The sequence below is a fragment of the Emydura macquarii genome, unplaced genomic scaffold, assembly GCF_026122565.2.
Source record: "Emydura macquarii macquarii isolate MOO-44397 ecotype Brisbane River unplaced genomic scaffold, CSIRO-AGI_Emac_v2 contig_1644, whole genome shotgun sequence".
NCBI classification, from domain to species: Eukaryota; Metazoa; Chordata; order Testudines; family Chelidae; genus Emydura; species Emydura macquarii.
In genome coordinates, this window is record NW_027131781.1 from 20004429 (window position 1) to 20016202 (window position 11774).

The window sequence follows — 11774 nt, forward strand, 5'->3', positions numbered from 1 at the left end:
AGGAGAGAAGGACAACAACCTCTCCCCTAACTTTTAGCCCACTGGCTAGGGCACTCACCCAGGATATGAGACACCCCTGGTTCAAGTCCCCCTTCTACCTGAGGGGTAGAAAGGGTTTGAACAACGATCCTAACCCTGGGGCTATGGGATATTCTGATGTGTGGCTCTTTCAGTATCGCCACTTGGAGCTTTTCCACTGTGGCTAAATAATTGAAAAAGTCATTGGAGAAGGGGGACTGGATCCTAGGTCTCCCACCTCCCAAGTGAGTGCTCCAACCACTAGGTTACACAGCCTCTCTCTCTCTCATGCAGATATGGTCTCATATATTCCCTGCCGACTGGGCTAAACGTTATGAGGGAGCTCCTCCTCCTCTTCCTTGCAAAAAATGGCATAGGCACTGAACTCCCTGAGAAGGGAACGCTCCTCTCCCCAGCATCTCCCATTAGCTAGCTTAGACAGGGAGCAGCCTAGCATTCTGGCTTTTGTGAATCCCCTTCTCAGGCACCTAGACCCCTTATGCAATAAATGGGGAGAGACAGGTGCCGGAGAAGAGGATTCACAGAAGCCAGCACGCGAGGCTGTGAATCCCAATGATTTCCTAAGTACCTAGAAGTTAAATGCAGTGACACTGAGCATTGCCACACTTATGTTCCTTTGTAAATCTAGCTCTCACCCTTTTTGTTCATGTATACATCTGTTTTGTGAGGCACTGTGGGATTCTACTAGTGCAAAGTATTATTATTATTATTACTATTATTATTACCACCAGCCCCAAGTTTTCCAAGTGTTTGTATTATTCGTATTATGTTCGTGTCCAGAAGCTCTAACCAAGCTCTGGATCCCACTGTATAAAAGACAGTCACTGACCCGAAGAACTTACTATATAACTAGGCAAGATAGAGAAAATGGGAGTAAGGAAGCATTCTTGCCAACACTCAATTCTGCTCACACGTTATTGAGTGCACACCTGTCACAGTGACACATAATAAAGACAGAATCTCCCCAAAGACCTCAGGCTTTTTCAAAGGCCAGCTGAGGTCTCAGGGCCGTAGGTTAGCAGGTGAGGGAAGGAGAAACTCTTACAATGACAGGAGAACACAACTCCCATTTACAATAGTTATTGGCATGTGGGAAAGGCTGAGATTTAATTAAATTGCATTAGATCTTTTGAATTAGGAGTGAACTCTCCTCTCTAACTAGAGTATATCTTCTATAGCCAAATTCTCCTCTCCGTATGGTGTAAATCAGGAGTAAGTCCATAGACATCAATGGAGTGCCACTGATCTAAAGCTGGTGAAGTCAATGGGAGTTATGCCTGTAGACGTGAGAGAGGAACTGGGTACTGTATGTCTTATTAGTAGTCTATAACATATGTAAACCTTTCCTGGTTTCCTGAAAAGACGAGGCTGGCAATAACAACACATATTCTGAAACTCATTTCCTCTGTTCAGTGTCTATACGTAACTGTATTTGTGTATAATATTAATAAAGACTTTGGTAAAACATGATATGTCTGTAAGGTACCTATTTTTCCTCTTCTTCCATTTATTCCTGGTTCCCCCTTTGGCCCTGGGATGCCAGGTACACCATCTGATCCATTGTAGCCAGGTAATCCATCGAGTCCAGGAGGCCCTGAACAAACCAACAGGACAGTGTAATTTACATTAACCAAATACTATTTACACTTCATCCTTAAATCTACTACATTTACTGTATATCAGCAAATTCTCAGAACCCGCCATTACTTGGGTTCAGAGTCCTATATTCCAGGGCAATGGCCTCCATTTTCTGATAACCAAGTGTGAGTCCTAGATTAAAGGTAAAGGGTAATATTTCTCCCATGATCTTTGAGCAAAACTGTGATTGACATCAATTGGTGCTGCAACTTTTGCCTCCAGGCCGGTACAGAGAAGGAGTTTGGGTCTTGTTCATGGGCTCTTAAAATGAGAGTTCTGAAGAGGTCCAGTGGGATCATGACCACACTCCCTTTCTCTATGGGTAGATGGGAGAAAGACAAAAATTATGGAAAGGTTATTTTTCTGAGGTCATCTTATGGAAAAGGTTGAGAACCACTAAGAAGGGACTAGGAGTTCTATTGCCTGCTCTCCTCTGACTGTGTGGTCTTAGATAAGTCACGTGTGTGGTAACCTTAACCGCTCTGGGTGCCGTGCCAGTGAGCCTATCTGTAAAATGAGAATAACACTTGCCTTGCCTACGTACTATAAAGATTAAGTAGTGCCAGACTATGATTGGCCTGATGTAAGTGGGGAGGGCACCAGGAGTGGTCTGTCTCCCCTCCACCACCTTTGGACTCTACACACAGGTCGGAAGAGTATTAAATACTTAGCAGAAAATGGTTCTAGAAAAAAACTGCAGTTACAAAAGCGGGGAAAGAAGGCAAATAATCACTCGTGTAGCCTGGCAGCCACTTAAAGAGGAAGGGAAAAGAGAAATAAAACGAGGAGAGATACGGAAAAGGAAAATATAAACACAAAAATCACCAGCCAAAATTTTAAAAAGGAAAAATGTTCAGAAGTGGCCAATTAAAACAGCGGTTAGTTCAATTCTACGTACTTATCTCCTTAAGCAAATGCTGCTTCAATCTTGACTATTTCATCTGTTAAATATTTAACAAGGGCTTAGCGATAGCATTTTAGGGCTAAATCTGAACCATCCCCTGGGATGGATGCACAAGACCCAAAATACAATAAAATTAGAACAGTTCTGATGAGTGGGGGATGGAGCACAAACACAACTCAGCACCTCTTGTGTGGCATAGGACAGTGTTCCTAATCAAGTCTCTGGGCAGACACATGGGGCGGGGGATTTTGAGGACAGGGGAGTGGCCAGTAGGTCACATCCCACCAGGCCAAAACCCCTGCCTGGAGCACATGCAGCAACAGGGGCTATGATCACTACTACAGTCCAAGAGACATAGCTGCACCTGTGCAAGCAGCCCGTGTCACACCAAACACAGGAGTCAAAGGATTCCACATGGCAAACCCTGTGTTGTTCCCATGTCTGTGACTCGTGAGCCACATGCAGCTCTTTTACAGATAAAGTATGGCTCGCAGAGCCCCCTATGCCCTCCCCCGCATTTTCTGCCTACCAGACTGGGTTGGGGAGCTCACAGCTTCTGCCCCGCGGCAGAATGGTGGGGCTAGAGGATTCTGTCCCGTGGGGAGAGAAGTTTCAGAGGGTCAGTAAGTTTGGCCACTCCTGACATAAGCATTATACCCCTTGACCACATCATACAGCCAGGCTACAGGCACTTTTAGATATTCAGCATCCAAATATTTTCGTATTAGTCTTCAGAAATGTTGGTGCATAGAATCAGCGCCAGTCTTCAGGAAACATGTTTATCAATTCACCCCTCCCTCACACTGAGAAGTACTGGGAGATCGCTTTGTCAAGGGTATGTATGTCTTTATGCAAATAGTAGTTAAGCCAGCAAGTGACTCAATATCCTACCTACAGTATTACAACTGAAAAGAGATCTTACCTGGAGAGCCTGGAGGGCCTAAACCAAAACAAGCAAAAGAACACAAAACAAAGAGAAAAAATGGTGAGTGTGACTTGGCAGCTCAATCAACACTAAACTCAACTGATGAGCATTAGACCAACACAAGACAGACATGAGCTTTCAAACTTCTGGAGAGGCACTTATGGGTTTAACGGTTGTGTATTAACAGTAACTACTGCAGCATTAGTGCAGATCCAGCCAGACTCGCTGAAAGATGATCTTCACAAGCAATTATACAAACACCCACTTTGTATCCCAAGCCGTCAATTCTTAGATTTCCATTAATAACAGTTTGACAAAGAATGGCCTCTGCAGTGTAGTCTCATTTCTATTCACTACTAATTAGTGAATTAATCAGGACACAAGTGTTTATGTGTCTTTTCACTAATGTGCACCTAAGTCAGCCATTAATTATTATGTTTCCATTACTCAGTGCCTCATAAGGAATTCTCTAAAGCCCTGGTTGTGGTAATGGCAGAACAGCTCTACAATGTCTCAAGTCAAACGCTGTGAATGTAATGAGAAAAAAAAAGTAGAGAATATCCATTACAAAGCACACACCTTCCTGAGTAATCACCAGGAATTCAGGGGTGTGAAATAGAATGGTTAAATATTTTCTCTTCTCTAATCCTCACTAGCTATGGTAAATAACGAACAGGCTCCTTTTACCTGTAATTGTTCTCTGTTTGGGACTGGATCTGGTTTCCCATGGAAGTTCATTGTTTGGTAACATTAGAAGTTGGATTCACTTTAGTAATTCAAGGGACGTGTAATACAGGACATTTTAGTGGAAGCTATCCAAGTCTGTTCTGTCTGTGACTGGAACTACATTGAAAACAAACCTTTACTTGGTGTATGCAAAATACTATCATTCATTTTCCATGGAAAAATAGCTTAGTGCTACTATCACTTGAGACCCTGTAAATTATGGTAGCTTTTAAGATGTATGCTAAGAGCAATATAAAGGGGCCTTAGTGTACATAAGATTCGTGCCCATAATTCTTATGAGGCAGGAATAAATAATTAATGCAGGACAATTCTATAATAATAAGTTGGAAATTATTTATTCTATATGACTTCTGGCAAAACATACTTTTATCAAAAACTGGGGAAAGTTAGAAGACAAGAGAAATTACTACTGTGATTAAAGAACCAAGTCCTCTAACATTTTTACTAGGGCTACAAAGAATTTTTTTAAATATAAAACCCTAAATAGAAATTAAAGAAATAAACAAATCTCTGACTCTAAACTTGACAATTTTAAGGCATTAATTAAAAAGCTTTATAGGAAAAGTGAAGCACAGTTCATAACAGTACTAAAGCCGCAGTGACTTTTTAGTAATACTGGTAGAAGCCAGTTAATACCCTTCTCAGTCAATTTTCCAAGAGATGTCTGATTTTTTACTGTGGACAATTTTTTTTCTTAGTGCTCTCAATTACTTTGTCATCTTGAATGCACTGAAGATCCTAGATGTCCTTTTGTCACATAGATAAATAGGAAAAGTACTTCAAATGTAGAAAATGGAATGAAGACAGCTAATGTCTATAATGCAGTGAGCTATTGTTAAAGCCAACGTTGGAGTGGTTTTTCACTGAGATGAAGGTTCAGAGAGTGCCCAGAAAGGGGCTTGGCATGGAGCAGTGTGAAGTCAGAACTCTTGAACCCAACACAAGACACATTTAAGCTGTACTTGCCAGTGAAGCTGTCTTTGTTCCTGTCAAATTTCATCTGCACTTTCAAAAGGAGTTTTGGTGGGTTTTTCCCCAATATATCAAGGATGGATCATACAGGGGAAATTTCCCATAAAAATCTAACTCATTTTGAACCCAGGTTAGTTAAACTGATATTAACCCTGTTGGAGCCATAGTTCATACCAACTGCAAATGGCCTGAACTATTTTACTGAACTGATTTCAAAATCTAAGTGGTTTACTTATTTTCTCATTTTCAAGTATGTATAGTCAGCTCCAGCAGCTCAGTCAACTATATACTTTGGCTAGCAAAGCCAAGACAGAGCCCTTGGAGTAGCTAAAGCTTTACATTTTCTGGTTTGCCCAGAACACATGCAAACTTTTCATGCCTTCAGCCTGCCCCAGCCATCAAGTATTTTGAACCTCCTTCAGATTTCTGAGAAACCAACCTAAGAGTCTCATGACATGACCAGCATCATCCTTCAGAGCTCACTTCCCTCCACTCCTACATTAGCCATGGCAGCTGCTACAGTGATACAAGGCCCTCCCCCCGAGTCTTCCATCCCAAGCTGGTTTAGAATCAAGAGGTTAAGCTCCCGTCATTAATGGTTGTACAGCACCTCTAAAATGCCAAGAGCTAGTACCATTATAAAGATCTCAATTCCATAATGAGCTCTGCCAGGGTGGACTCCCACATAGTTAAACTATCTGAGAAATTAACATCCCCAGGTAACAATGTTACTCTGGAGACCTTGTAAATTCTTGTATTTACAATAGTTCGGTATTATTATTACTACTTCTTTTTCAAAAGAACATAAAAACCAGTGATACTGTACATTTTTAATCAGACTAAAAGTATCATTCCTTTAATAATTATATTCCGACAGCCTACAGTTATCTCAAACCAATTTTTCTCCAAAAATTATTTCATCACCAGACATACAGCATTCAGCATAACATCATAGTAATATTTGAAAACATACCTGTTAAGCATATCCCTTTTGTGCTGTTACATAAATCCACCATTACACGGACCTAATATTACAAAGAATGTAAAATTCACAACAATGCACTCAGTTTCAATTTCTACAGAAAGGACAAACAATACCTCTCTCCTGTTCACTTCATTCTTCTATGTGATTGCTATGCAAAAAGCAGTTGGAAAAATTATCCAGTTTACAACTACAGCACCTTGTAGAATGTGAGCAAAATATTTAGGCCTCGACTTTGTTCTTCTGAAGATCTGCATATGTATTTATAAATTATTTTTCCTTTAAGAATTTATGCATTGTACTATTTTAACACCATTTAAAAAAAACCAAATCCTGCATGCATGGGCACTTCTCTGGATGCAGTCAGGGCAGAAAGACTTACACTTTATTTCACTTAGGTTTTCATGGCTCTCTGTCTGTGATAGGTTATCAAAGGTTATCAAAGCTGGCAGCAGCCAAATATGATCAGTGTTTAATTCATACATATATCCATTTATGGGTCATTTTCCATCATGCAAGATATATAAGGTGATCCCTACTAATTTCTTCACTTGACATACTACAGAGCAGCATGTGAATTTGGAATTAGATTTATTGGAACCTCATCCATTTGTAGCACAACGATAATTGAGGCCATTTGTTCTGATACTTGTAATCTAGAAAGAACCATAATTCACCATCTCAACAAGACCATTTCTATTACAATGTCCTTAAATTGTAGTTATGCCCACTGATACATTCTGGTATTTTTGTCTACATTTCTTTCTTTTTTATTTACTTCCAAAGAGAGAACATTGTACAGGGTTCAGTCCTGTCAGATAATGAGTGCTCTCAACTCCCAGTGATTTCAAAGGCAGCTGGTAATGTTCAGTGCCTTGCAGAATCAAAGAATCCTTATATAAAGTGCTTGCCAACATTCCCACCATACTTTTGATCTAAAATATGCTTTATCTCATCATCCCTATACTTACAACATCTATCTTCAGATGTCACAAGTATTTTACCAGGGTAATACAAAAATCACTGCATTCTCTTTTAAGTATTATACATTGTCGCTGTTGTAGCTAAGTTTGTTTTTATAAATCCCAGAAGATACAAAGGGTCAAAATTCCAACCTTCAATTGCGCTTGAGTAAAACTGCCTCCACTCAGCACAAATGCATGCATTTGCTTTTGCAAAGCCTTGTGTGACCCTTTAAATAATCTGAGTACATGCAAGGTTTATCACTTGCACTTGCAAAACCCATTGCCAACCCAACTGTCATTTAGTCTGTTCTCCAATCATGGAAGTTGCTGTAGCTAGGGGGTAGAAAATGCATGTGTCGAGGGATCGGTAATGGGATATGTACTGCAGCTTTTGTTCTTTAGGTTTTCGTTTCAAATCCAGCCCACCATGGTATTGACTAAAAACTGTTGCTACTCTGTGGCTGTTCTGAGACCTGTGTGATTGGTCGTCTCCATGTAGCACCTACTAGTCAGGTGTCTGGGTCATAAAAAACAACCAATAAATTTAGCACTGATTGGCACCCTTGTTGGTAAATTCAAACAAGGAGACTAAGAATTCAATGGGTATGGAGAATTAACTATCCTCGTACAACCAATAAGTCAGAGTCAAGGCTCTCTAGCTGAAGAACACGGAAAAGTTTATACCACCATCTTCCCCACTGTACCTCTGTTGGGGATGGAGAATTTCTATCTCCAGGGCTGACAATACAACCCTTTTCAACAGCTTTTTGGTTTAAAAAGAAAAAAGAGAGAATGCCAGACATAGAAAGTGAGAAAGATACCAGGCTTTGAAGAGTTCTTCAACAAAATCAAGGAAATCAAGACTTGATATTTCTAACGTAAAAAGACAAGTAAAGTCAGGGTTTTGTTTTTATTTTAAATGTATGAGGTTGTCTTTATAAATAATTTAAAATAAAACAATTCAGGACACATACACAAAAACAATTTGGGACACAAAGGTTTTTTTGCAGGGGAGTAGGGTTGTTTGTTGTTGTTGTTGTTTTTTTGCTTTGCTTTGCTATGCTATTCATCTATCAGAACCACACCTGATTCTTTGTCTCTGGGTCAGATCTAGGGAGTTCTGCAGCCTTAGACAACTGGCAAACACTATCACCCACGCAGAACACTAAGTGAATGTTTTACTGGCCTATAGATGTTGCTGCTCTGTTCTACCTGTTTGATATTGTCAGTCTTACTAACACAATCGTCTGACATGCCAATATGCACAAAGTGTACAACATCTGACGACACTTTCTGCTTAGGCAAAGCTTCCATTAGAGGCTCTGATTCAGCGAAGTTAATGGAAATCCTTCTACTGACTTCAGTGAGTTTTGGATCAGGCCCTAAAGTACATGTTTAACTGTAAGCATGTGACTCATGTTTTTAAAGTATTTTTCTTGATTATTTTTTACCTTAGAAATATCAGATCGTGACTTCCTTGGGTTTGCTGGAGAACTCTTCAAAAGGACTGTCTGCCTTGAGTACATGGGATTATGCATGATTAAGTACTTTGTGGGGGGGGAGGGAAGGCAGTAGAAATTTTGCATGAGTGGCCCCAAAGAAACAAATCAAAGCATCCTTCAAAGGATATGTGTTCCGAGGGTTAGTTTTACTGTATTTATCTACAGCTAACCAGTATTGAGATTTGGAGTTTTTTGTTTGTTTATTTTTTAAATAAGAAATGGGCTTTCTGAGGACCCTATCCTGCAAAGTGCTGAGTACTTCTGCAAGGTTCAAAACACCTTCAAATTCTATTAACATCAGTGGGTGTGCAACACCTAACACAATCAGGCCCTCTTCTTCAGCAGATCTGTTTTGACAAATAGCATGTGTTAATTTTTTCTGAGAATCTTTCAGATTCCAAGCTGCATTTCAGATCAGACAAAGCAAAAATGTTCTTAACTGGCAAACATGCAAAGTAGATTCATTAACTTATAGTATTTCTCTTCTATTTGTACACCACTAAGTAACAAAATAAGATGATATTTTCAAAAATTATTTTAAGGCTACAGAAAGCAAAATGTTCTAGCAAAAACCTTATGAAAAGGATTTCTTCTTCAATAAAAAGTATTTAAAACAAAACTGGAACTGCAAACTGATCTTCCTAACATTTGCTCTGAAATATGAGAAAATAAAACTTAAGCTGCTTAATTGAATACGTCTTTGTGTTTTGTACTTTTCATCAAGAACTTGCCACACAACATTCTGATGCAAAAGAAAAATCAAAGTACTTCTGTTCTAAAATGTCAAGCCAATAAATTTCTAGATTATCATAATTGCACACAAGTAACTTTATGCAAGTAGTCTCATTAAATTCAGTTGTTTATAATGATAACATTTACATAAATACAAACACCAATAGTTTATTAAGCACAACAGTGATCTCATTTAGTGGGGCAATACTGAAAAACATTACTTCCATGAGTAATCCTTAAAGTCATTGGGAGTATTTACAGCAGTAAGAGCATCAGATTTGCCTTTTCTTGTTATTTTTTGGCCAGAGCCTGCAGTCCTTACTCAGTAAAACTCACAATGAGTGTCCCATCCTTTGATGGGATGCTTTACTGAGTAGATACAGTAGAATCAGGCTCTAGGGTCCCTGTCCTTGAAACACTGATCCACATGAATGGAACCCAAAATTCCCATTAAAGTGTGAGAAATTTAGTGTAGTTTTGCCCGAGAAAGGACTTCAGAATCTGGCCCAACAGTAACGAAGGGCTAAATCTTGCTTTCCTTACTCATGCTATTAACCCCACTGATTTTAAAGCTTGCTCAGTGAATAAACTTTTGAAGGAATGGGCTCCTAAGAGATGACTAATATGCCTAATAGTGAACAAGTGGAAATGTGTGTGACTGTAGTTGATTGTTCTGAATTATACGATGGGATTCAAACTAATGGTGTAATACAGGAGAATATTTAGAATTTTAAACCCCTGAAACTGTAATTTTCTTTGAATTTATTTGTAAATTTCTCTTTTTTACACATATTGTAACTAGTCTGAAAGCTTCCTGCTGTACTTTAACTAAATCCAAATGGACACTTTTTAAATCCATAACAACAATTAAAATAGCTGCTTCTTTCAGGAAAAACTGGGAATCCTTTCAGATCCCGTTAAGAGCTGTTTGCTATTTTGTCTGCATAATAGTAATTTTAAAAAACTTTAATTACAACCTGTAAAACAGTATCATCTGTTTTGCCAGTGTTCACAAACTAAACTGAGCAAAGCATTGGGAAATATCCTGTAGAGAACACAATCCCTAAAGGGGCAGGGATTGGACCAAACCACCAAATAGGTCTTTTTGCATTTCTAACTTGTACTGTGATATGGGAAACAGATGAGATTTGCTTTGCAATTCTGTAGCACACACACACACACAGCTTTTGTGAGACATGAGAAAGTCCCACGGCTCTTCATTTAAGTTTCATGTTAACATTTATTCCTTAAAAAAAACACCCTGGGATTAGCTGGTGAATTTCACTAGTAAAGTTCCCAGGGCAGGGCCTGTCCTTGAGAGAACTTGACCCAGCCCTTCCCGGGGGAGGGAAGCGGACATGCCCTGGGGGACTCCACCTTGGGCCACAGCCCCTACCTCTTGGGGAGACCATGAGGGCCCCTGCCCCAGCCCCCAACTCCTTGGAGATGCGTTCAGGCCCCAGCTCTTCCCTCTGCGCCCCACCCCCTTCCCCTAGGGCGCATCCTACCGGCACCATGGAGTAGGTCATCATCATGAGCAACTCCTCGTCCTCGGCCCGGACGTAGCTCCTGGCGCCCCCTCCGCGGTGGCTCCTCTTGTGCCGGGCGGGCCCTGGGGTCGCGGTCCCCGGGGCGCTGGGGCTCAGGAGGAGCCGCAAGGTGCTGTCCCCGTCCTGGGGCCGCGCAGCCTCCAGCTCCCGCAGCGCCGCGCTCAGCTCCCTCCACCGGCCCAGCAGGAAGAGCGTCCCCGCGGCACTGAGCAGCGAGAGCAGCCCCACCGCGGCCAGCAGGCAGCGCAGCACCCGGCCGCCGTCCCTCTGCATCCCGGCTCGCACCGGCAGGGTCCTGCGAGGCCGAGCGGCTGCGGCTGCGGCTGCCGGGCAGGCGGGGGGCGGAGAAGCGCTGCGACCAGGGGACTCGCTGGCTCCGGCTCCGGGACGGGCTTTATGGCCCCGGGCACCGTGGGCAGCTCCCACCGCAAGCCACGGAGCCGGGGTGATGAGAGGGAATGAAAGGGAGAGGCGGGTGCCAGCCGGGACGGGGAACGGGGCAGGGACACGGGGACCCGGCCCAGGGGCAGGGCAGAGGCGCTGGGGGCAGGGACACGGGGTCCTGGCAGGGGGCAGGGCCGGGGGCAAGGACCGGGGGTCCTGGCACGGGGCAGGGCAGGGGGCAGGGACACGGGGTCCTGGCACGGGGCAGGGCAGAGGAGCAGGGGGCAGAGACACGGGGTCCTGGCACGGGGCAGGGCAGGGACACGGGGACCTGGCCCAGGGGCCGGGCAGAGGAGCAGGGACACGGGGTCCTGGCACGGGGCAGGGCAGAGGAGCAGGGGGCAGGGACATGGGGTCCTGGCACGGGACAGGGC

The 11774-nt window shown here is 42.4% G+C and overlaps 1 protein-coding gene across 2 annotated transcripts in view; it reads right to left on the minus strand.

Annotated features, from left to right (window-relative positions):
• Nucleotides 1–11268, minus strand: part of GLDN (gliomedin) — a 34973-nt gene extending 23705 nt beyond the window's left edge. The window contains exons 1-4 of one of the 2 annotated variants that reach the window (XM_067555824.1): nt 10915–11268; nt 6199–6250; nt 3504–3521; nt 1526–1633 (exon numbers count right to left, since the gene is read on the minus strand). In XM_067555824.1, coding sequence (XP_067411925.1) covers nt 1526–1633; nt 3504–3521; nt 6199–6250; nt 10915–11229 — 493 coding nt within the window. In that variant the 5' untranslated portion in view covers nt 11230–11268. The remainder of the gene's footprint in view (nt 1–1525; nt 1634–3503; nt 3522–6198; nt 6251–10914) is intronic. The other variant, XM_067555825.1, reaches the window with a different exon arrangement.
• Between the last annotated feature and the right edge of the window lie 506 nt (nt 11269–11774).